Source organism: Setaria italica, chromosome II, assembly GCF_000263155.2.
Source record: "Setaria italica strain Yugu1 chromosome II, Setaria_italica_v2.0, whole genome shotgun sequence".
Taxonomy (NCBI): domain Eukaryota; kingdom Viridiplantae; phylum Streptophyta; class Magnoliopsida; order Poales; family Poaceae; genus Setaria; species Setaria italica.
The window spans coordinates 38,583,367-38,608,531 of NC_028451.1; the positions used below are offsets into that span (position 1 = coordinate 38,583,367).

The 25,165-nt window shown below is 46.5% G+C and overlaps 4 protein-coding genes across 5 annotated transcripts; 2 read left to right on the forward strand and 2 right to left on the reverse strand.

Annotated features, from left to right (window-relative positions):
- Nucleotides 1-140: 140 nt before the first annotated feature.
- Nucleotides 141-6,305, reverse strand: LOC101781820 (synaptotagmin-1). 2 transcript variants are annotated; one of them, XM_004957433.4, is made up of 13 exons: nucleotides 6,015-6,305; nucleotides 4,484-4,613; nucleotides 3,729-3,827; nucleotides 3,590-3,640; nucleotides 3,383-3,506; nucleotides 2,715-2,833; nucleotides 2,510-2,611; nucleotides 2,362-2,436; nucleotides 1,814-1,890; nucleotides 1,471-1,717; nucleotides 1,029-1,382; nucleotides 808-939; nucleotides 141-542 (listed from the first exon to the last, which is right to left on the reverse strand). In XM_004957433.4, the coding sequence occupies exons 2-13, from the start codon at nucleotides 4,592-4,594 to the stop codon at nucleotides 414-416; spliced, it is 1,620 nt and encodes a 539-aa protein (XP_004957490.1). In that variant the 5' UTR covers nucleotides 4,595-4,613; nucleotides 6,015-6,305; the 3' UTR covers nucleotides 141-413. The 2 variants fall into 2 exon arrangements, with proteins under 2 accessions (XP_004957490.1, XP_012699542.1); XM_012844088.3 differs by having other exon boundaries at nucleotides 4,484-4,630.
- A 3,052-nt stretch (nucleotides 6,306-9,357) lies between these two features.
- On the forward strand, nucleotides 9,358-10,993 carry LOC101782222 (wiskott-Aldrich syndrome protein family member 1). The gene has a single exon (XM_004957434.2). The coding sequence runs from the start codon at nucleotides 9,822-9,824 to the stop codon at nucleotides 10,293-10,295; it is 474 nt and encodes a 157-aa protein (XP_004957491.1). The 5' UTR covers nucleotides 9,358-9,821; the 3' UTR covers nucleotides 10,296-10,993.
- A 174-nt stretch (nucleotides 10,994-11,167) lies between these two features.
- On the reverse strand, nucleotides 11,168-14,287 carry LOC101782627 (3-dehydroquinate synthase, chloroplastic). The gene is made up of 8 exons (XM_004957435.3): nucleotides 13,877-14,287; nucleotides 13,649-13,799; nucleotides 13,386-13,553; nucleotides 13,079-13,305; nucleotides 12,313-12,436; nucleotides 12,071-12,133; nucleotides 11,834-11,977; nucleotides 11,168-11,606 (listed from the first exon to the last, which is right to left on the reverse strand). The coding sequence occupies exons 1-8, from the start codon at nucleotides 14,182-14,184 to the stop codon at nucleotides 11,475-11,477; spliced, it is 1,317 nt and encodes a 438-aa protein (XP_004957492.1). The 5' UTR covers nucleotides 14,185-14,287; the 3' UTR covers nucleotides 11,168-11,474.
- Nucleotides 14,288-14,400: 113 nt separating this feature from the next.
- Nucleotides 14,401-16,727, forward strand: LOC101776564 (polygalacturonase inhibitor-like). The gene is made up of 2 exons (XM_004959573.1): nucleotides 14,401-14,424; nucleotides 16,044-16,727. Exons 1-2 carry the CDS (start codon nucleotides 14,401-14,403, stop codon nucleotides 16,725-16,727), a joined length of 708 nt encoding a protein of 235 aa, XP_004959630.1.
- The last annotated feature ends 8,438 nt before the right edge of the window (nucleotides 16,728-25,165 follow it).

Below are 25,165 nucleotides of genomic sequence, written 5' to 3' on the forward strand. Positions count from 1 at the left end.
TTGTAGTTCTCCAGTGCAAATTTGTACGATCAGCACTAGGATTAAACATTTCTATAGACATTTCGCACACAACATAGCATCGAAACATACCATCAAAACATATTTCCGAAGCATGCTTGGAGCATTTTGTACACTCAATATGCAAGAACGCTGAGGATACTTGTATAGCTGTATGATCTGACATTAGTCACAGAATAAGTCCCGAGTTCTGTTTCCAAGGTTAGTGACACGAATACATGGTACGTCTCCTGAAATTTGAGCAATTAAGGGGAAAAAAATCTCAACGACAGATGTCTAGAAATGAAGGAAATATCTACACGAGCTCAATTACAGATTTCCATAAACTGAGTATAGGAGGAACATTCATGTCTCATTCATGTACTACTTTCGGCACTCTTTTTTCTTTCTGCTGTCTAGGAAGTTCTCCACTGCAACTCAATTTGTATCTGACCATTTTTCGAGTCTATGAGATGGTACTTCTCATTAATCCGCTTGTTGCTGATCACGTCTGCAAGGCTGATATCAATGTATCCCAAAGTTTCCTGAATCAAGAAAATACAGGCATTAGGATATAAGACACTTGATGTTTGTCCCTTAAAATAACCCAACCGTTACGAATTTCACATACTACTGGACAGCAGAGGTCCCAAAAAGCAATGCAACAAGTAGTGACTTTGTACTCCCTCCTTTTTAAAATATACGACACCTAGTCCAAAATGTCATATTTAAAAGCAGAGGCAGTGGCTAACAGTGACCATGTACAGTCATAATGCTTACTATCACCATTCCCAAATCAAGAGGATGTACCTTGCCATGTATCAGCCCTTTCTTTGGGGCTTTACTTAGGACTTCAACATGTAGTTTATCATTCACAGGAGGCTCCTCACACACAAACTCAAATTCATCCTCCCATCGTGGATCCCTATTCTTCTTGATGACCTAGTACAGGGGGTGTAAATAAAGAGATCAGTCAAGCATAGCCATTCCATGAAGTTATGTTGATGAAGCATAATTTGTATCCATAATACCTTTGTTTTCTTCTCATCGCCTTTGAAAATTATTTTTGCATATGGGTTTGTATGGTGCTTCCCCTCAAGATCTTGAGCTTCGTGAACAATAACATAAAGCAAGCCACCACCAGCTGGAGTACCATCTGGAGCTTTCTCTACCATATCAGTACCCTCTGTGCCTTCTTTCTCCATATCTTCTTCCTTGAAAGGCTTGTATGTAAGCTCTAGAGTAAGCTGACCACGAGACTTCTCATTTTGTACATCATTTGGATCCATGGTCTTAAGCAAGTCGAGGGTAGTAACTCTAGTCTCATCTGCTGGGAGGTCTTTTAATAGGACCCGGTTCATGCCCATCTTTTCATGTTTTCCAACCTATATATATCAAACAAAAACTAACTGCATATTCTTGGATAAAAATATGCCACCAGAAAAGCTACTGCAGATTCCAAAAGGAACATACCTGTTCCCAGTCAAAGACATTGACTTCAAGAGCCTGAGTTTCTGGATCTGTCACAACAAATTTGAAATCTTCATTCCAATCCGGATTGAGATTGCTGCGCTTTACAGTTGTTTTTTTGGATGGAAGCTTGTCATCTGACATCTTAAGTTTCACATATGGGTCTGATTTACCCAGCAGATCCTTCTTTCGCAGATTTTGGGCTCTTACAACCTTCACAAGTAGAATTCCAACAGGTTTTTTCGATGCTCTGGGAATGTGGAAACCATCAGTGATACTCATTTCTCATCAGGTCTATGATTCGATGTATGAAAAACCAAAATAGAAAAGGTAATAAAGAATTTACTTTGAGGGGTCCATTATAGGTACTTCTAATGTCTTCGGCCACAAATACATGCTCGCTACTTGCTTCTTGATGGTCTCCTGAAAACGATCAAAAATATAGCATAACAAAATGAGCTAACTGTACTGGAAGGAGTGAATTAGATACCACATGGAACATCCACTGTGAAGAGAAAGCTAGATACAAGTGATCAACCAAGCTAGATACTACAGAAGAATAACAACACTAACGTCTAAACTCCAAGTGATCAACCATCAAATTACAGCAAGGTTGCCTTCAATACACAAATGCGTATGCAATCAATGCATCTGAGCACATGCAGGCCAATAAACGTGACAAGCCAAGAAGTTGAAAGACTGATGTGAATATTAGAAGCGATTTATTCAGCCATTCATGATTTCTTTTTGAAAATAGAACCATTCATGACAGTGCAACTTTAGCAACTACCAAGTTTAGAAAAAAATAAATGAAAATTCAGCATTTAGTTCAAAACAAAGTGACAAATGAGCAAACATTCACATGAGAATGTTCAGAACAGGAACCCGGAATACCTGAACAAATCTGTAAAGACCAGGAATAGCCATTACATCTGCTCCAAGAAGTTTTAGCCCAAAGTCAACATGTGGCTGCAAAACCAATCCCAGTTAACAAAGTGTGGTGCAGCAAAATAATTCAAACGCGAGTAATCAGTCGCCATACCTTCTCCATGAGAGAGACAAGGATTTTTGCAAAGCAAGGAAATGTAGGCACCAATGGCTTCAGAGTAATACGAGGTGAAGCAAAGACTTGTAGATCCACAATCTGAAATATCTCAGGGAAAAAACAGATTTCAGTTGGTTCGATTGAACGTGTCATGAAGTACATATAGAATCAAGAATCTAGCTCGTGACAGAATAATTTATACCTGGACAGTTGCTTTCAAACCATAAGCTTTTACAACAACGGTGACATTTGGATTTGCAGCCCATTTAAGAGATGGTTCCATTATCAGCTCTTGCTCCTCTGTGACGTATACTTTCATCCCTGGGAGGGAAAGGCATGGATTGTTTCAAGATACATCATTGCAGCACCAGTTGTAAGAGAATCAGCATCACATATAGTCATATATAATGTTAGCCAGTGTGTGAACAGAGGTTGCTCACATTATTACATGCTCTACATGGGAAAGTTGATGCAAAAACGTCACCAGTTCTACATAGCCAACTGGAAGACATGCCAACTTTGATGTATCACTAGTGAATGAAATGTCCAATTATAAACTCAATATATAACAGCTTATTTGGAACACAGATGTAACAATGTCTCCATATGACCACATCCCATATCATCAGGATACAAAATTTTGAGCCACAACAATTTTACAGTAAGGGTTAATTGGCTCCTCATGAACCTCCAAATGCTAACTCAAGATGCAGATTACAAAAACAGCACAAAGGGCACACAATTGTTTACAGTAAAGTCATGCACGTTATGTTGCATCTAACAAAAATTCCAGTTCAAAGTAAGGCTTCAAGCCATGTGAAATACATATGCATGCATGTAAGGAAAACATAAGAATGCAAGACCACTGACCTTGAAAAGTTGGCGGTAAGCTACCCAAAGTAAGAGTTTCAAACTCAACAGAGTCTATCTTATATTTTGCAGTATTCTCAGCAATAATCGGCTTTGCGATATCCTGTGCAGTTCTGCAGATAGCCTACAGGATAAAAAACACAAAGCATTCAACGTCAATCAGAGATAGTGATTTCATGCTGATAGCAGACGAGAAGATACGAGTACCTTGTTAAGATAGGGCCACATCAACTCCAAGAACCTGTTCAGCCAATCAATCTAGAGGCGAGGAAGAAAATGAGGCTCTAAATGTACAATTAGGATTAATATAGTTTCTTGCTAGCTTATTATTGAAGGAGAAGCATACTCTATCATAGTCAGGATTCTTGACCCACAAAGGAATTTCAGGAAGGATGCCCTCCAAAGATTTTGAATCATATTCCACAAGCGGACGAACTTTCACTTCCTGACAGGCAAGTAGGGAGAAAGAAAAGTATCCCCATGATTATTGAATTCAACCTCAAACATAGAAGATCCATCACAAGCATAAGCAAGAGAAAGACAAAACATATGGCTTCTTAGATTAAACCACTTGACTCATCCATGCCAGTATTACTCAAACCGGAATGCTGCAAATTTAATAGAACTACAAAATATTGCACAAAGGAGTAAAGGACAATATGAACTTGAAAATGTCTAGGTCTGCATCTCCTTCACAAAATGGCCCTTTGCGGGTGCATGCAACATTTGCCGGTGCTATTTCAGTACATAAGGCATGAAATGTACATTAAACATACAAATGTAGAGTTCGATGGAATACATGGCAACAAAAGATAATCAACAAACAATATAGTAATGCTCATGGCTTATGTCCACAATTCTAGTCAGAAGGAAATGAATAGCAATGGGATATGCAGAAAAGGCAAATGTGTTCAACATTGATCACAGAACTTTTTGTTTCGTCTTAATTGCAAGATCTCAAATTATCCCCACCTCATTTGGTTAAACTATTCCAGAAGCATTTTGGTGAAGCAGCTATCCACAATCTAACTATTCATTATACAGCAGCCAATAGAAATCATATGCAGCAAAAATGAACGAAGAACAAAAGAAAGTCTCCACCTTGACATCATTTGGCTGGACGTAGATGAAGAGAAAGTACCCAATAACAATACCAGCCGAGAATCCAAAGCCAAATCCAGAGAAACCAAGCACTGTGCTGACTACACCCATCTTGGATTCTGTCCAAAACCTTCAGGTAGACACCAGCTTTCAGCCAAAAGTTGCAAAACAAACATAGAAAGGATATGATCAATTGAAATTTGCACTCACGGAAAACAATTGCAAGGAAACAACTAGAGTGATCTGACTTCCTAACGATGCAAAGATCCTATTCAATTTGATGCATAAGACCGGATAAAACAACACCAAGATCATATATCCTTAGTCAAACATATTTATACGAATTCCCCCCAGAAGGAAAAAGCAATTTCCCACATTAGAAACTGGAGGGACCCATCAATTGGTTCCCACCAGCTATGAAAGTAATGCTTTAGACCACATCTCAAAAGAATAGCATCTAAAGTGTTTAAAATTTTAGTGAAAGCGACAGGGTGTCAATTGGTTTGATAACACGACTATTAGGACCTTGGGGGCAAGGAGAATACTTGTAACTTTCAAGCTGATCACGAAGGTATAGGGTTAATGCAGTGGCACCACATTACTGTACACTATTAACTATTAGCTGAAAAGACAAAAGGCGAATGCAACTAGTGGAGGAAAAGATCGTGAAGGGTGGCATTCTGACATCTTTAATGGTTGTTCTTGCTTGTGGGTCGCGTCGTCGGTGCTTTAATCTTTGCTTTTGAGGCAGGTTTCGGATTGGATCAAATAAAGAGTGGTGGTCTGGTGGACTAAAGGTATGAGAATGGGGGTGTAACAGTTCCGAGGAAAATTCAACATAATGTAAAGGGGTATATTTAGGCACAACCAAAATTTTGAGTATGTTTCCGAAAACAAAATGCTACAACTAAAGGTATGAGAATGGGGGTGTAACAGACTAACACTTCTGAGTTGAAGGACCCAAAAGACGAATCAGGCTAAAACTTTTTAAGTGGGCGGATTCAAGAGCTACAGGTTGCATTCAGTCATTAAACAGAAAGTTCATAATGTTAAAGAAAACTCGCTGAAATGGACAACGAAACAGATGCAGCGCATAAATTTGAGCGTGCTAATTCTGGCTAAATATGGCTTGATCACTGCGTTGAAAATCAAGTATCCCAGTTACAACGCCTCTGAAAAAAATCTTAAAAAACGCCGAGAAGTGCACTAATAAATAGGCGAACCACGCGCTTGAGTTGTGTTATCCCATCGACGCATCAGAAATTTTTCCAAAAAACACACACAGAAATGCACTATCAAGCGAGGATCCACAAGCTTTTTCTGTCGGCGCTCCTGCGCCTTGTTCTCGCGAGAAAACCTACAGCAATTCACGGCGGGAGGAACGCCGAGAGCAAACCCCAAAACCTGAAAGCGTCGATCCTACGATCCAATCAAGGTCGGAAACTCCGAACAACGGAGAAACCTGGATGGCACGAACTCGTCGGGGGAACCGAATCCCAATCGAAGAGGGGAGTTAAGAGAAAATACGAACCACCGAGGAGTCTGGGCGGGGTGGCGCTACGCGATCGCAACGGTGGCTAATCCCTCGCTGATCCGGGGCGCGAGTCCATGGAACGCTCGTCGGACTCGGGGCTCCGGCCCGGGCGGCGGCGGCGGCGAATTTTTTTTCCCGAAGCTGGATTAGGCCGGCGGGGGCGGAGGAATCGAATGGTTTTGGTGTGGGGAGGAGGGGTCTCCGCGGCAGCCGCGATCCAAGGTGGGGTTAACAATGAATCCGGGGGGAGCAAGCGCCTAATTAAGGTCATTAAACAAGTGCGCAGCTGTGCATGCGCGAGACGGCGAGGGGAGAGATCTCTTCTCCACTGGCCCTGTGTGGTCAAGTGCTGGCATGCGGGCCAGGGTGCGTCCACTTGCTGGACGTGGCACCGGCAGGGTGCCGTTGCCGTCTGCCGTGTGCGTCATGGGTCACGGACCGACAGCGAGAGGATGAATGAGATCATGAATGTCTGTGAATTCGAATGGCAAGGCAATTGAAAACTTCGTACGAGTTTTGGTACCGTGGAAAATTCATCCGAACGTCACGAAAAATTGCCGCATAGGACCATCCAATTTTCGGCATGTGTGGTCGCAGGGCCGTCCCGGCGTACACCAGGGCCCTGTACAATGCTCTTAAGTGAGGCCTACTATACTAGTGAAATAAAACAATAAAATTATGGATATGGTTGTAATACATTATGATTCAATTCATACATCATTCTTTTGGTGTTCCTAGTTTGAAATGAAATATTCAATATAATGCTAGATTATTAATCAATCTTCTCCAACATATTATTCTCAACTCTCAAGTGCTATCATGGCTAAAGCATTAAGTCTTCCTTGTGTCATTGTAGAATGCAAGTAAGACTTTAGTACCTTTGGTTTAGATCGATTTGCAAAAGACTTCTTGGATAGTGAAATAATAACACTAAGGGCCTGTTTGGCAACCATGTGTTAAAGTTTAACACCTGTCACATCGGATGTTTGGATGCTAATTAGAAGTATTAAACATAGGCTAATTACAAAACTAATTGCACAAATGGAGTGTAATTCACGAGACGAATCTATTAAGCCTAATTATCCATGATTTGACAATGTGGTGCTACAGTAACCAATTCCTAATGATGGATTAGTTAGGCTTAATAGATTCGTCTCGCGAATTAGCACAGGGTTCTGCAATTAGTTTTATAATTAGCTCATGTTTAGTTCTCCTAATTAGCATCCGAACATTCAATGTGACACTGTTAAAGTTTAACACCTCGTATCCAAACACCCCCTAAGACCAATTGTTTTAAATGGGACAAAATTAAGGGTGAACCTATCAGCCAACAAACTGGCACTAGTTCATACAAAGGATTTACTAATATTTAGAATCAATCGATTCATCAGTTGAAGAAAAGAAATACATTTGTTACTCCTCCTACTGCATGGCTCAAGCTGAACGCGTCCAACCATCAAAGGCTCAGGCGTCCTTGAAGGAACGGATTGGCTGGTACGTCCCTCATGACACACGTGCCGCCGCCCTACGGCCCGACAGTGATAGTCGAGCGATCAAGCGAGAGATGAAGAGATGAGGAGGCGTCGCGGCGGAAGGAAAAGAAACGATGCTTTGCTGTTCGTTCGGAAGTGCAACAGGTAACAGCTAACAGGAAAATAAATTTGGATCAGAGATTGATGGATTAGAATTTGGAGGCCCCTGAAAATTTGAGACCCTGTTCATCCGCACACGCTGCACGCCCATGGGGACGGGCCTGTGTGGTCGGGACTTGGGAACAAGCTGCTGCAACGGTTCACCTGAGGCCGCTGCGGGGTAACGACAGAGTTTTTTGGTTTCCCGTGGTTGCTCCAAACCAAACCTGGCCGGTTCTGTACTTCTGTGCATGGCTTGGCCGGCCGGGATTAGCTGCCGCGCGTCCATGAGATTCAACTGCCGGTCACAGCATGCACACAGCATGCTGGCAGCGCACGGCCACTCGCGTGTCACCACGGGAGGCAGGCCAGGGACCACGTGGACGCTTCAGAGTCTCCTCCTGAGGTTTCCCCAACGGAATTAACGCTCCCCTTGACTGGAGCCTGCTGCCGTGGTCTGCGTGATTTCATCGGATGCTTGGCGTGTGTCTGCGAGACGAAAACTGGGTTGGGTGGGTCTCGCTGTCTAATCTCCCTCTCCCTTGCTTGATTGCTTGAATCATGCAGGCAGTACGTTCAGGCCGTTTGTCCGGTGTCGGCAATGTTGGACGAGTCTTTTGAAAACGACGTCGGATTCGAACTGTCCGCGCGTCCGGACGATACAAATTCAGGCCGAGCATCTCTGCAAGAATCAGTGGCGCACTGGCGCGTGCACGTTCACTGTATCGGTCTACTATGTACTTCCTGTCCACTTGTCCAGCAACTGAAGCTAAACTGCTGATATGTACGTGGCACGCTTGCTTTGGCTAACTGGAGTCTGTACGAGAGAAAATGATTAGGCGTCAAGTATCGTTAGTCCTATACGGGTTTGCTAACTGCTGATATCTACAAACAACAAAAGAGCACGGACTGAACATTAGCAGGCTCATATTAAAAAACTGAATCCTATTGTGAAGTAGTAGTTGTGATTTGTGAATGTTGTATTCGCGTCGTATCCATGTCACCCTCACAAAAGTCACAAGCGGTGCGGAAATGAGATCGCCAAGTGGGCTAAAATGATTGAACGAAATGATCAGACCAGAATCGCTGCGCCTGTGCGGCATGAGCAAACGGGCCCGTGGACCGCGCACGCAGACGCAGGCGCGCACCAAACGCACACGCGCAAGCCGCACCTTCTCCCACGTCTGCACGTCCTTCCCCCTTCCCCCAAAGTCAGGAAAGGGAGCACAATGCATGCACAGTACCGTGACGACCCGGCGAGGCATCAGCAATTCGGCATCGCCCGCTCGTCGAGTCGTCGTCCTCGCCCGTACACCGCACGGCGCTGCGCCGGCGGTGGGGCAAGCTATAAAAAAAACAAGCGTTCGGCAGGGGCCTTCCACGCGCCCGACCGGCGCGGCTGCCATCGCGGCGCCCGCGCCCATCGCACGGCCCGCGCTGCTCGGCCGGCCGCCGCCCACCGCCTCGGGCGCCACGGCACCTGTCGGCACCGCGCACGCGACCGCGCCGTGCCGGGGAAAAAACAAGCCGTTTCCGTCAGAGTCGAGGAAAGAGGGAGGAAGCCGGGAGCACGGTACGAACGCACGCACGCACGCCTACTATCCGTTGGGGCGGTGGTGGTACCGTGGTACCGGCCGGCTTGTCGCCGCCCCCGGGCCCGGCCTGCGGCTATATAATAGCGGCGGTCCCGGGGCCAATGCCAGGACACGGACCCAACGGCTCGTTGCCATCCATCGACACGGCCCTGCTCTTGCTCGTCGCTATTCATAGAGGGGCCTCCTCCACTCTCCAGATCTTGGAGCACTAGTTGACATGATACTATAGCCACACCTCTCGTCATCTTTTACTTGAACTAACCTTTTTCCTTTCGGTTGTAGTCGCATACACAACAAGCTGCTGTTATCTTGATCTGTTTTATTCGATCAAGATCAGCGAGCACAGGCCTGCCGTCTTTCCTTTGATACATTTTATCTCCACTTATTTTTGCTGGCTGAAGTCTTCTTTGCTTGATCGTTGTAGCTAGCTCTGCAGCTCAGACTTGCTCTCAAACTCTGTCGATCTAGCTGTATTATCGATAAGATATTCAGATCAGCTGGCTCACGTCCCACAGAGAAACACTATTTTTAGATCTTGTACTTTCTGATTCCGTAGCGCTTTTGAATCCTTGATCTCGATGGCTTACAATCCGTGCTACAACACCAACGGCTACGCCAGCCACCAGACGTCAGTTCCACGACCGCCGCCGCAGCCCCAGCCTCCGCTCCTGCCGCTGCCGGCGGCGCAGGCCCCGCCGCAATGCTGGAGCCGTCCGGTGTCGCGCGCCAAGAAGCCGCGCTGCTACGACGCCGCGCCGGGGCCCAACAAGCTCGCCGCGCCTGCGACCTCGGCGCCCATCACCGTCGCGGCGCCGTCCAAGAAGAGGACGGCGCCAGCGGCTACTGGACTGGAGGTGGAGTGGACGGGGACGGGCTCGCTTTACTCGGTGTCGCCACCGCCGAGTAGCGTGCCGATGCCGACGTCCCTGCTGCTCACCGTCACGGCGGCGAGGAAGGCGCCGACGGCCTGCGCCGTCGAGGTGGCCGGCGCCGGCTGTGGTGGCGTGGATGTCGGCGCCACGGACGAGCTCCGGCGGCTGCTCCGCCTCTAGCTCCGATCCGACGCCGCGGCTACGGCAGTAAGATGTGATCCGTGTGTCCGTTCTCTATTACTGCTGGCGCATGCAATTGCAAGGGCTAGCGTGCTGCGTTCATTCACGGCCTCACGGGTGGTTTTAACATGCCCGGATGTAACGAAGCATGATGAGGTCGTCTCCAAGTTGTTGTATTTTACTAATCGATTGTGTTCATGTATCGTGTACTTGTGTCACGTGCCATGTATGTTCAGTTGTTCACTATGAGGTGCGTGGAGTTGATTTCTTTATCCATCCCATGTTCTGCTTCACGAAATTTACTCCTCGTTGAGCTGAACCGCAGAGTGGCAGATCACCAGAAAGATCTTTTTTTCTTTCAAAGAAACGCAAGCTTGCAACAAGCAACATGGAATACCTGAGTACCTGACACGATTACAAGAACTGCAAGACTGGAGCAAGCAAGAGGTGCGATGACATGGATTTCAGTCCATATCAGACAATGAAATTTAAGTGGGGAAGAATTGAGTTGCAGGTTTGCAACCTCTCTTGAGGGCCGCCTCTTTGTTCTGGGCTTTTGGGTTGTGATTGTGAAACAATTGTAACCATAAACAGTCAGCTTGCACGATCAGATTGTAACAATCTAGCCTCCAGATTATAACAATCTAGCCTCCAGATTATAACAATCGAACAATCTAGTCGCTTTCAACTTGCACAGATCTTGAAAATCAGAGAACGAGAGGTATGTTTTAGCTTGTGATTGTGAAAATTGCAATTTTACAATTGTAAGCGCAAACAAACAGCTAGATTGCAAAGTTTTTGAAATATTACCCAACACGCCATCGTGTTTGCCATAGCCGGGAATGATCTTATGCTTTTCCCAACAAACGATGTGTACTGCAGTAATTTTTATGAAACTGCAATAGTTTTACAAGGACAACTAAAACTGATTGGACAGCATGACCTTGACAGTAACTGGGAGTCTGGGACAGGCAGAAAGGATGCACTAGGACTTCTTTATTACTAGAAGATGACTGATCAAAGTTGATCAGATATAGTTCCCTACAAACTCAAACCAATCCTAACGATAGCATTATTTCCTGACACAAAATTCAATGGGTATAAATACAATGCACTCTCTTCCCTGAGGATCAATATAGCCTATTAGTATACAGAGGCGAAATCCAAAACCTAGAAGGATCAGTTGTTGCAGAATGCATGAAGGGTTTCATCAAGTGCTTTCCTGTCATACTCCCCAGTAAAAACACAGCTCCCCAGAGGTCCTTTCAGAAGGATGAGCCGCAACAAACCATCAGCAACCTTCTTGTCAACCTGATGTGTAATCCAGGAATCCAGTAAGAATATTTCTTTATAGATAGAAAAGGTGCAATCTTGAGATGTGTTCAAGTGTGCGACTAGAATGCATTGAAATAGCATGAATCAACAACTCGAAAGTCCTGAAAGAACAAAAGTCCTGAAAGAACATGGTAATATACGCAATGGCAGAAACTGACTCAATTCTAATTAAAAAGTGCTGTTAGCTATCTCAGGGTACTTACAGCCATAATACTTTTGAACTTCTCCACAGTCATAGTCTCCGGAGGTGTAATGGGAAGCTTGGCTTGCGCTAGTATGTCAACTGTGCGTTTTTTGATTGACTCGTCTATCCACCCCAGGCGGTGAGACATATCAGCTGCCATAACCTAAGGTTGTGGCACAACAAAAACATAAGCAAAAGGTAAGAAAATGAGCAGAAAAACCCTAATAGGCTGTATAAAAATATTCAAGTGATTTACTGTTCCAGCAGCAACTGCCTCCCCATGGAGCCATGCTCCATATCCAGTCCCAGTTTCGATAGCCTGTCAATTGAGTGTGAGGATCAGTGAATAAGTGGTGCAATGCAATAACATAAGGTGGCTAAAATTCAGATAGATGCTGTTGTGATAAGGTGTATGAGGTTTTGGCACCCAAAATCTATCAATGCCAGTATAAATTAACTGAACATAAAAATCTAGACATGATCGATGGCAATACATACATGGCCAAATGTGTGACCCAGGTTTAGTGTCGCTCGAAGACCACTTTCCTTCTCATCCTGTGCAACCACTTCAGCTTTGTTTTCACATGATCTCTTAATAGCATATACCAAAGCACTTGGTTCTCTACAGATACGCATTTCAAACTAAAGGTTAGCAGCAAAATGATACGCTTAGTTATTGGCAAAAAGAATATTGTTCATTTTTCAACAAGACAAAAGTTCAGCAATTACGCTGTATGTAATATCGTAACAGCTAAACTGGAAAGCAAACCTTGTTCCCAATTACCGTTAACAGAACAATTCTCTCAGCTAAAAGAGTAACATAGGAACTGACGTACTGAACAGCGCAATGGCTCTATAAAAAAATGAAATTAAAGACTTTTTGGACATTGGCTCTTTAGAGTTTGGTTAACTTCCTCAAAGTTGGATAACCATGTTCCTTCATCTAGTCATGCCACTCATCAATTAGCCATTTCAGAAAATAAAATACCAAAAGCCGCTATGTTCAAGCTTATAGGGATCTGAATATGTCAAATTGGGAAGTGAAAACAAGTCTTAACAGGTTGTATTTTCTAGAACCCCAAACAAGATTAGGTAAAGCGAACAGTTGGATGTTGTGGTGCCTACGCTTTCCTCTAAGACTATAGTGTCTACAAGAACAACAAGTCTAATGCAGTTTTAAACTGCTGTCAAGTATCTACACCTCCCTGAATAGAAAGAAGATGATAGTATTTATGCGAACATCAATGGAGGAAAAGCTGAATACCTTGCTAACAATGCCGACATGTTCTGCTCTTGCCACTCAAAGAATGGTGCATCCCTTATGAGCCCATACTTCACTACCTCAGCAATGCCTGAAGCTAGCTCCCTGTCAGGCAACGTATTCAGTGTATCCGTGTCTATCAATACACATTGCGGCTGGTAGAATGCCCCAATTAAGTTCTTCCCAAGTGGGTGGTTAATCCCAGTCTTTCCACCAACAGATGAATCCACCTAAAGCAGTCATCCAGTCCACCATCAGCACCAGACCATATATAGCCCAATCGTAGTAAAATGTAAATCAAGCTTATGACCTGAGCCATCAGAGTAGTTGGTATCTGTATGAAGTTGACACCACGGAGGAATGCAGCAGCTGCAAACCCACACATGTCCCCAATGACACCACCACCCAGTGCTACAAATGTGCACCGGCGGTCAAGGCGGGATTCGATTGCCTTGTCAAACACCTTCATCATCGTGTCCTGCCAATACAACCGAGTCAGCTAAATCGAAATGAACTGAAAAATAAGTACGCTCTCGGCTCTCCCAGAAAGCTGAATCACACACTCGAACTCACCATATCTTTGTACTTCTCACCGTCGGGCAGGATCACGCTCTCCACTGACACGTTCGGGTTATTGTGGGTGAGTGCCCAGGACACCTTCTCCAGGTAAAGCGGTGCGACGGTCGTATTGGTCACCACCAGAACCCTCTTCCCATGAACATGCCTGAGCAAACAGAAATCAGGATCACAGAGTGACCACAAGTCTAACCATCGAGGAAAGAAAATCTGCAGTTCGACTACCTCTGCAGCAGGTCCGGCTCGTCGAGGAGGCCTGCGCCGATGTAGATCGGATAGCTACGGTCGCCGAGGTCGACGTCGACCACCGTAGAGACCCTGGACTCCGCCGGAGGCTGCATCGTGGGAGCGACGCTGGCTACGAAGCGGCTCTGCTGGCGCCTCGCGAGGGAAGCGCGGAGGGAAGAGCAGGATTGACGCGACGGCGAAGGAACAGAGGCGGCAGCCGGAGCTCCGCGGGGTAGCCGGGAGGAGATGGCCGCGCAGGATGAGGACACTGCGGCGGCAAGGAGGGACGAGGCGGACGCCGCCATGAGATCGCTCGGGAAGCAGCGGGGCGGCGACGGCGACGGCGGGGGTGTTGTAATCGGCGGTTGTGTCCGATGGGCCGGGATTTGAGGTAGGTGTGGCGCGGTAGGTGGGGGGTGACCGGAGGAGCACGGGGAGCGAGACGGATCGATCTGGGCAGTTGGTTTGAGAAATGGACGGATGGGATGTTGATGCGGTTGGTGGGCGGGGATGGTGCGGCCATGGGGCACGCCCGCACGGGGAAGGTGAGTCGACGTGGCAGGATGGTTGGCGAAGGTGGCTTGAAGGATGGCGGCTATGGTTTTCACTAAAAGCGGCACCATTCAACGTTAAGAAGAGAAGTCTATTTTCAAACATATTTCTCAACCAAGCTACTTTCAGATCGGAGGAAACTCCTTTTATGTGTTTTTGCCCTCCGTCCTAGATAATTTTAGCATGTTTAGATTCATAGTTTTTAATACGTACGATAGGAAAATCGCTAAGGCCCCGTTTGGGTCCAAGGAATTGGAATCTATTTAATGGAGTAGGCTAATTTATGTTGGAATGTGGCATTCCACAACTTTTCAAAGTTTAGATATAAGCCTATCTTAAATTCATGGGGTGGGAGATGGAAATTGATTCTATAGATTATGGTTATTAGATGGAATTCAATTCTTATAGCACGCTCTTAGACTCGCTTCTCTATAGTAGAAGTGCAGCATACAAGTATCTCTCCCATATCACCAACTATAATATACAACTATATTCCACATACAATTATATTAGCTTAATTAATTTGTGTCTAAATTATGATTATTAGGATGGAATTCAATTCCAATCATCCAAACGGGGCCTAAGGTTAATTCCCGATCTTTCGATGAGAGAAGGGGATAATTCGATTTGGGAATGGAAATGACGTTCACGGCCTGACTACAACCATTCAAGAATGCTGCGCCTTAGCAACCGATACACCACCTTCAATAGTCACCATGATTTTGTGGAGCACGATCAACCAAACCACTAGGGTAATTCATGCAAGCAATCGAGGAACAAGTAAGAATAAGTAACTCAATTGCAAATATGGAGATAAAAAATAATCTGAAATTACAAAATTGGGGTCCTGAATCGAGTATAACGGATGGTCTAGTCGACACACGCGTCTACAAGGAAGTAGCAATGGCTGAACTTACATCTAAACAAAACCGAATGTAACTGTTGTGGATAAGGGGTATAAGAATATGGGAGGACGATCACAAGGGTGTTGGGATCGTGCTCCAACCCTGGGACGTGTCCCTAATGGACCCAACTTGATATACAGCCCATTGGGCCAAAATAAGACGACACAGCACCTTGAACAGAAAAACCTCTCGGTCATAATTTGATCATTGCGGCCGCTTCAAAACAGATATGGATATGAGTCCAGATCCATATAAAAATAGATTTCATAAGGATTCTATGGAGTACTTGAACGTCCAAAACAGAGTCCAAATGAAGTCGTGTTGGCTGTCGCAAGTTGGCGCATTGCTGTAGTCCGAATCCAGCCCCAAAACGTGTTGGATTTGATCTCTTTATTTCCTTAGGCCAAAAGTGATATGGTGGCCTAATGGAGGACGTTGGGAATACTTAGAGCAACTCCAAGAGTTCTCCAAAACGAGGTATCGGAGGCTATGCTAAAAAAAATTCCCCTAAAAATATATCAGGACATAGCAGAACGCTAAAAACTACCCCCAATAATTCAAAAAAGGCCATATCGTTATAATGTGGCCCATTTACACCCGGCCCATGACACCAGGCGAGCTGCCAGATGCAATGATGTGCTACCAAAGAACCTGCAGCAGAGAGCGATACCTGAATCAGCATCTGCAATCTGACTTCGGAAGAGAAGCTAATTGAGCCACGGGGAGACAACGCGGCGCTGCTAGCCATCAAGGCTGCGCTCGGCAACCCCTACCACTTCGCATCCTGGACGCCCGACTACACGTGCTGCGATTGGTACGACGTCGACTATGATGACTCCATCGGTCGCGTCGTCGGCCTCTCCGTGTTCCAGGACGGTAACATCATGGGCACCATCCCTGACGTCATCGCCGGCCTCGTCCACCTCCAAAGCCTCACGTGGCACCACCTTCCTGGCATATCTGGCCCCATCCCTCCGGCCATCGCCAAGCTCTCCAACCTCTCCTCCCTCACCATCTCCTGGAACGCCATCTCCGGGCCCGTGTCATCCTTCCTCGGCGTGCTCACCAAGCTCACCTTCCTTGACCTCTCCTTCAACTCCCTAACAGGCACCATCCCAACCTCACTCGCCGCCATCCCCAACCTCTCCATCATCAACCTCAGCCACACCCGCCTCACCGGCTCCATCCCTCCGCGGCTCCTCAGCAAGTCCGCTGACCAGATCTACCTCTGGTTGTCGCACAACAACCTGTCCGGCACCCTCCCCGCCGAGTTCGCCGCCGCCAATTTCTCGCACCTCAACCTGTCACGCAACCGCTTCACCGGCAACGCGCCAGGCCTCTTCGGCCGGGGAAAGGAGCTCCAGTACAAGGAGACAAAGATCTCACCATGAGTCAGCCGGGCAGCGCAAGGCGCCGGCCAGGGGGCGGCACGCGGCGCACGGTGGTCGGCGGGCGCTGCGAGGCTGCCCCTGCGCGCGCTCGGGAAAAAAATAGGTGCGGGAAAGAGGTCGGGGGGACGGATTGGGGAAGGGCTCATGACACGAAAATATGCGGGGTAAGGGGTGTTTTTTCGCGTCACCAATCTTTTGGGAAGTTTTAGGTGGACTGTTAGAGTTCTTTTTTCTTTTTTTCCCTAAAAAGTATTGGGGTAAAGATTAGCAGCCTTTTGGAGTTACTCTTATACTTGGCCCCCAATCAATTTCTTTAGTTCTCCATACCTTCCATATATATTTAACACTCGTTTTGATCCACATATGTATTTCTGAAAATGACAATGAACACACATCATGGTGCGGCATCAATTCATCAAATGTATTAAATGCAATCATGATAAAGAATTGTTTCATCTATGAATCAAAAGTTGCCAATGTGGTTGTATGCGAGCTGGTGCTGTCCTCATCATTCTCTCCTTCTTGGCTGCAAGTCGTCCTCGACTTGCTCCAATGGTATTCAAAGGTGCTTGCCTCTACGCTGGAATACGGAGCGACGGCTATGCTGCACAGCCACAACCAGGAGTGACGGCTATGCTGCACAGCCACAACCAGCAATCCTCCCCTTCTTCGGGTTTACCCTGTTGCATAAGGAAAAAACTAGAAAAACTTTGCAAGACATTATTAGTGTTAGTGCAACCCCCTATTTGATCATGGTATTGCAGACCAAAAGGATATTTCATATTAGAACAAATATAAACTTTATGCACCAAATTTTGTTGTTATCATCATATTTGCCAATTGTATGACCAAACATAGCAAATTAGATTTCCTAGATAATTCATTCTCTAAACTATTTAGGTCACAAAGAAAATCAAGTTCGATATAGCCTAAACAATTTAAAGAAGATATGATTTTCATCTCTTCTTCCTCACCATCAATGCAATGAACACACCTAACTTCAGTATAAAAAGACTTACCTTCACTCTCTTTCTTTGATGGATGTGCAGTTAATTCCTTTGTATTTTGTACGAAGTTCGTCATAGTAGACCACATAAGAAATTGCTTCACATCCATATAATTTTTATTTTCACAGGTGGGTAACATTTCAGGTAATTTCTCTTCACTCAAATCATTAGTAAGTTGAATCTCAATTCTTAAAGCAAGGTCAATCAAACAAGAGAGAGAATGTCAATATTAAGCCCCCTTAAAAATCTGATTTTAGTAGATTCTTCACATTCTTCCAAACTACAACGCGACATATGAAATTTCAAATCATGGTAGTATACATCAACAAAGTTTTTACCTTGTTTTAAACTATTTAATTTATCAAGCATATGATCAGCATAATATTCAAGAACATAACTTTCTCTCAAAATTCTTTTCATATCCTTCCATGTTTTAGGAACTTTGACATGTCTCAACAAGTGCTTCCACATAGTCAAAGCATAATCAGTTAAAATAGTAGAAACAACTATCACCTTTTGCTCTTCAAACAAATCATATTTTCTAAACTCTTTATCTACCACTAGCTCCCAATCAATGTATGCTTTAGGATTAAACATACTAGCATATAACGGCAAGTGTTGAATAACATCCTGAATATAAGGATGTAATTTCATCAGTCCAAAAATCTTCGTATCACCTGTCTTGATTAATAGAAAATAAGAAAGTGTGGCACATCCACTTCGGATTTTGTTGATTAAACATGATTACGCCGCCTGATATGCGACACTCATGCCTTAACCAAGTAAACACGAAGTGTCGTCGGATTTCATCCGATTTAACCACTTGAACAGGACCGAATAGCAAACCCACACGAATGTGAGCGGTTCCAGAGAATGCAGCAAGTCCACTAAGTTAAGCAATTTAACCATTTAGTTTGGTTATAAAACAAACATCAGAGTTTTACAAGGTTCAAAAGAAAACAACAGAAGGTAAAACAGCAAGCGGAAGCTACTTCGTCGGGGTCGGACATCCCTGGTGAGGCCAGCCAGGACGTCAGTGATCCCTCTCCTCGCCGTCCGAGGAGGGATCTCACTCGACCGTCCAACCCGGAGGGAGTTGGGGCGGCCAAGTGCCAACAGAGGAAGACTCGGGAGCAGCAACTTCACCTGAAAAAGAAGAGCTACAACAAGGTTGAGCTACTAAGCTCAACAAGACTTAACCGACAGGGAGTACGCTACTCCACCACTTCTAGACATGCAAGGCTTTTTGGTTGAGGGGTTTGTTTGCCAAGAAGCACTAAGTAGATCCTTATTTTCGAAGTTTTAGCTCAGGTTCTAAGTTCATTATCCGGTCTAGGTTAGCAACTTACCCTAAGCAAACATAGAACCAAACAGAGGGTATATAACATCATCGAGGCCAAGTTATCATCAGATTCCATCATTACTCAGGGTAGCATAGCGATCAAGCAGTCTCAAACTGTGAGAGGCAGACGAATCGATTCGAGTTCTTTAACCATGCATGGTGAACCTAACCTCACGACATCCGCGCACCACCGAGGGTCGCTTCCTGTGTCGGCCTTCCCCATCAATTCCCTAGCCCGTGTCGGGCCCATTTCCTTTGGTGCAAGGTTCCACAGACCCGACCTCTGCCGTTCTGTGACCACACTTGCCACCACGTGCGGCCGCAGGGGAAACTCCGTTCCAAGGACAATGGGGCGACCGCTCACGTCTAGGTTCAATCCGGTACTAGGCTTCCTCATCCCATAATAAGTATGAGGTTAGTACTTTCAAACACTTGATCACGAACACCACCACTGTCGGGCCTTAGCAAGTTTCATAGACAGACGGGGCGATCAACCGACCACCAAAGAGTTACCCAAAACCCTGCCCCGTCCATCGTCCTTACAGTTGTAACAGAAGAGAACTCAACCAACTCCTATAAACTCGCGAGTAACAGGAAATCACTCGGCTTTTACCGCTTCCTACTTGAGCAAAGCATCTACTCGGTCCAACAGTTAGTGTTCAGATCAAGGGAGCTAGGTTATGCATCTATGGTTCCAAACAACTCCTATACGTAAATGCACAAGCATGTTTAAAGAAGGCATGCGCAAGTTTGGCAAAACATAGGGGATTCATGCATCCGGGGCTTGCCTTCAAGCGAGAAGGGAGGAAGCTGCTCTTCTGCTTGGGCGGCTTTGGCTTCTGGGGGTAGGAGCTCGGCTACAGCTTCGTCTTCTGGCGCCGGGTGCAGCTCGTAGTAGCCGTCGGCGAGACGCAGCTCTACACGAATGTAATGCATTGGTTAGCATAGACGGTTATTTCAATAGCAACACTTGCAAGTCTGAGCCCAGAAACTTGCGACAAGCTATAGGAGGGTGGGGAGGTTCAATGGAGTTGGTGGAGATCAAGAGGTAAGGGTCGGAGGAAAGGAACTTATGTTCTGACCCTTAATCTAGAGGATTTGGTGTGCTAGGGGTCCTCAGACTCAACGCTGAAAGGTCCCCAAGTTTTACACATACACCCTCGGTTCAAACAAAAAAGATACAGCCGAGCCCTCGGGCGAGGCGGAGAAGGGTCGGCGGAACAGACAGGGCCGGGCGAGACGGAACCGGGGTCGGGCGGATAAGAGGGGTCGGGCGAAGCGAACAAGGGTCGGCAGAACAGACAGGGTCGGGCGAGACGGAACCGGGGTCGGGCGGATAAGAGGGGTCGGGCGAAGCGGACAAGGGTCGGTAGAACAGACATGGTCGGGCGAGACGGAACCGGGGTCGGGCGGATAAGAGGGGTCGGGCGAAGCGAACAAGGGTCGGCAGCCTACCTTCGTCTTACAGAGGAGGCTTGGGCGGAAGAACTGAGGGCTTGGGATGGCGGCGAGAATGTCCGGCAGCGGCGGTGCTTCTTGTGGATCACAAGCAAGCTCTTTGGCAGCACTGAAAGCAGTGGCTGGTGGATTGGAGAAAAGCGATGGTGCTTGAGCAGAGAGGAGAGTTCCTCAGACTTAGGTGGTGGCGCTGTGAGCTCGAACAGGGAGCAAGAGAGATGGCAGCTAGGGCAAGGGAAACTCCGGCGGGGCTTGCGCATTCCCTTTTATAGCGGCGCGGAAGTGAGAAGGGGAGCGGCGCGAAGGCCGGGGAAGAAGCAATGGAGTGCTCTGCCCGGGCGGCGATTGAGCGATGAGGGCGGTGGAGCAGGACTTTGGGGATGACGTCGGCGGTCATTGGGCACTGGAGATAGGGCGGCGCAGGCGCGGACTTGCCGGTGGTTGAGATTTGGTGGATGCGGGCGTTGTCATGCGGTGGATCTGATGGAAGTGACCGGGAAAACAGCGCTAGAAACGAGGGCGCACAGGTGAGAAGACAGGCGGGCTGCTGCTGCGCGGGCGAGCGCGAAGCAACACTCTGTCGGGGCGCAGATCTGGCGAGGCGGAAAGGAGCTGTCGCGGCCAAGACTGGGGTTGGCGGAGGAGGAATCGTCGTGTAGCGCGGACCTGGGCGGCGCGACTGTGAAGGGGCGACGGAAAAACCGGGAGACATCAGGCCTTGCAGCCGGGCGTCCGGTGAGGTAATGATGGGCGCGAGCGACGAGGCGCTGCAGAAAAAGTTGCAGAGGGCTTCCGCTGCAATTGAGGAAAGGGGGCGCGGGAATCCACCTGGTCGCGACCGGCGACGGGGCGGAGCGGCGGGTGTCGGAGGAATTGAGCCACGCGGCGGAAAAGCGCTGAAGCGAGCATGCCACTCGAGTGTGTCTGCACCAGGAGATCTGGGAAAAAGATTGCGGGTCCACTGGTCAGTCTCGGTTGGTCCACTGCTCAGATTGAAAGGAGGAGGTGTTGTGGGAAGACTTAGAAGATCCGACGGGGTGGGTTGGGGTCGGCAGGGTCGGAACTGGGGAAACGGCAAGGAGGGGTCGGTTCTCAGGGGTCGGGACCAGACTGGAGGTTGAGTACTTAAACTCGGGAAGGCTGAGATAGGAATCAGGGACTCGGATTAAGATTAACTCGAGAGATTTGGGGTCAGTCGTCACAGAAACACAAAAGTAATATGTATCCTCCTATCAACTAGTAGGATGTGTCGATTATAATTCTCTCAAACTCAACTTATTTAAAACAACTCCTTACAAGTTCCTACCAAGCCAAACAGCAGGTGACGGCAACTAACAATTCTGCAACCATAGAGAGAAGTGTATCGGTGCCGCAGCAACAAAAACCTATCAAGCTGTAGTCGAATATGTGGAGCTATAGGTGGGCTTAAGCAAGAGAAAATACTAGCACCACGCTAATCATAAAAAGCAAGCTGAGTAATTGTTCAACGGTGGTACTATGCTGGTCCTAGGTTAAACCATACTAGAGACGTGAGCCTAGGCACAAAGGTAGTCACTGAAAAAGAGCAACTAGCACATCACGAAGAAAAACAACAGATTCAAAGATTCAGCCCCTTCTTTCTTCTCTTTCTCTTGTCTTTTTTTTTCTTCTTCTTTCTTTTTGTTTTTTTAGGCGCCTAAATCTTTTGTTTGGTACTATGACAATCCAAACAATAAGGCTATTGCAAACAACCCCTTCGAATTTAGATTTAACAACTCTTGTGAATACAACAGATGCGGAAATCTCTTGGAAGATTGTGGAGCGTTCGTAACAAATTTTGTTGCAAGGTTAGATCCGTTGGAAAGAAAACAATTTCATCTTTCCAGATTGTATTTAAACTCCAAAATTGGACATCATATGGATCCGTGGTGTCAAAAAGGCAGCAAAGATATATATGGTGATGGTGGATCGAGTGGTGACCAAAATGTGATAGAACTCAAAACTCTAAAGGAATAGACACTAAGACCAGCAACTTGACATAACCGATACAACCGCAAACTCAACAAGCCCTAACTAAGCAATATTAGTAAAAGGCTCAAATGGTCTTTAGGAATAAGGGAAACTAATCTACTAATTTTTTTAGCTTTTTCTGGACTATAGGAAATTAAAAATAAAAAAGAACTAGAAGTCTCTCACCGATCAACCTTGCTCTGATTACCAACTGATAGGAAACCCGTTAGTTGTGAATCCTGATCTTTCGACGAGAGAAGAGGGATAACTCAATTTGGGGAAGGAGATGACGTTTACGACTCGACTACAACCATTCAAGGATACTGCGCCTTAGCAACCGATACACCACCTCCAATAGTCGCCGCGATTTTGTGGATGATCGACCAAACTACTAGGGTAATTCTTGCAAGCAATCGAGAAACAAGTAAGAACAAGTAGAACAAGCAACTCAATTGCAAATATGGAGATAAAAACCAAACTGAAATTACAAAATTAGGGTCTTGGATCGAGTAGAATGGATGGTTTAGTCGACACACGTGTCTACAAGGAAGTAGCAATAGCTAAACTTACATCTAAACAAAACCCAAGTGTTCCTAGTGATGGCTAAGGGGTATAAGAACGTGGAAGGATGACCACAAGGGTGTTGGGGTTGTGCTCCAACCCTAGGATGTATCCTTATTAGACCCAACTTGATACACGGTCCATTGGGCCAAAATAAGGCGACGTAACACCTTGGATAGAAAAACCTCTCGGTCATACTTTGATCATTGCGACTGCCTCATAATAGATATGGATATGAGTTTAGATTCATATGAAAATAGACTTCATAAGGATTCTATGGAGTACTTGAACACCCAAAACGGAGTTCAGATGAAGTCGTGGTGGCCGTCACAAGTTGGTGTAGTGCTGCAATCCGAATCCAGCCCCAAAACATGTTGGATTTGATCTTTTTCTTTCCTTGGGCCAAAAGTGACGTGGTGGCCTGGTGGAGAATGTTGAGAATATTTATACTTAGCCCCCAATCAACTTTTTTAATCCTCCATACCTTCCATGTATGTTTAACACTCTTTTTGATCCACGTATGTTGTCGGTGCGAAATCTAGCCGACAAGTAATTATTTGTAGTTTTGTCGTGTGTTAGATCGGATATGGCTTACACACAATGACACAGGATGTATACTAGTTCGGGCAACGCGCCCTATGTCCAGTTGGGGTTAGACGGTCGACTTTATTCCTGAGCCCAGATACTCAAAATTTGCAGTGGGGGTACAAACATGAGGAGTATGAAAGGGGGGTCTGAGTTCTAGCCTTGTTCTCGTCTCTGCGGAAGAGAGTGGCAGGAGTTCAAATAAGAGCTCTCTGTGTGTGTGTGAACGTCTGAGATCACGTCTCTTGTGTCTGTCTAGAAGCAGTGGGGGTCCGTCCTCTTTTATAGTACAAGGGGGCAGCCCTTACAGGTCGGGGGAGGATAATAGAGTGAGTGTACGGGCGCTGCCTAGTCTTGTCGAATCCTACGTCGGTGGATACGGTATGGCTTCCATCCTTGGTCCTTGTTCTCCTCATCAGGCCACTACGCCATAGCGGTGTGGTGTCCCGCCCCCCCCCCCCCCCCCAAGCCGGGGCCGCTTTCACCTGGGAGCTTTCTCCAATATCCAAAAATCCCCTACAAAACAACACAAATCTTTTCTGCGCACTTTGTCCTCACTCGTGCGCACCCGGGAAGAATGGTCACCCATCCCGAAATTGCTCCGGGCCAAGCACGCTTAACCCCGGAGTTCTTTGAGGATGAGCTTCCGGAAAAGAAGTTGCAACTTGTTGGTATGAGTATTCTATCAATCCTATTAAGCCTTGGACCAGGATGTCACAAGCGGGTAGGTTTACGGCGCCACTATGCAGATGTGCGCAGGGCGTGGCGCGATACGGCTCCGCGTACGGCCGGCTGACCCGGGCGCTGCCTCGTTATCCGCCCTACCTGCTCCCTGGGCCCATTCCAGGCGGGCGTCCCCGGGCAGGGAGATCAGTGCAAGTGGTACGGCGAGTCCCCAATCAAGGGATTAGGTCGGGAACACTCAATCGGGAGCGGTCGGTCGGGAGCACTCTGTCGGGAGCACTCAGTCGGGGTCGGACTGTGGCCCCACCCCCGGCTGGCTCCCTCTAGTTCAGGGCATCGACAAGGTCTCCTTGTCGGAGGGGCCAGTCGGCAGCCGAATCGTGGTCTCGACCTGGCTGTGCGTAGCTGGACCGGCCCAGGTATATGTTTGTTGTTATGCCCTTTATTGTGCTAAGTGTCGCGGGAATGTAGTCCCGTTGGGGATCCCGGGTCTATGGACCCGTCATATGTATTTCTGAAAATGACAATGAACACACATCATGGTGCAATATCAATTCATCAAATGTATCAAATACAATCATGATAAATAATTATTTCATCTGTGAATCAAAAGTTGGCAATGTGGTTATATCCGAGCAGGTGATGTCCTAATCAATGTATCTAGACATAGTGTGTATCTAGGTGCATAGTAAAAACTATGCACCTAGAAATGCTAAAATGAATTATAATTTTGGATGGAGGGACTAGAACATTGTTACACCATACACAACCCGTAAGGGCAGCTCCAGTGTGCGTTTTTAGGTGGTGCTAGT

Coding starts and splice junctions, on each gene's coding strand:
- LOC101776564 (XM_004959573.1), top strand. CDS start 14,401: ATGGGGCACGCCCGCACGGGGAAG. Junction 14,425..16,043: donor GGCACGCCCGCACGGGGAAG/GTGAGTCGACGT, acceptor TCGGAAGAGAAG/CTAATTGAGCCACGGGGAGA.
- LOC101782627 (XM_004957435.3), bottom strand. CDS start 14,184: ATGGCGGCGTCCGCCTCGTCCCTCCTTGCCGCCGCAGTGTCCTCATCC. Junction 12,437..13,078: donor ATGTCGGCATTGTTAGCAAG/GTATTCAGCTTT, acceptor GCGTATCTGTAG/AGAACCAAGTGCTTTGGTAT. Junction 12,134..12,312: donor TGGGTCACACATTTGGCCAT/GTATGTATTGCC, acceptor CTCAATTGACAG/GCTATCGAAACTGGGACTGG.
- LOC101782222 (XM_004957434.2), top strand. CDS start 9,822: ATGGCTTACAATCCGTGCTACAACACCAACGGCTACGCCAGCCACCAG.
- LOC101781820 (XM_004957433.4), bottom strand. CDS start 4,594: ATGGGTGTAGTCAGCACAGTGCTTGGTTTCTCTGGATTTGGCTTTGGA. Junction 3,641..3,728: donor AGAATCCTGACTATGATAGA/GTATGCTTCTCC, acceptor CCTCGCCTCTAG/ATTGATTGGCTGAACAGGTT. Junction 2,437..2,509: donor TTGTCTCTCTCATGGAGAAG/GTATGGCGACTG, acceptor TTGGTTTTGCAG/CCACATGTTGACTTTGGGCT.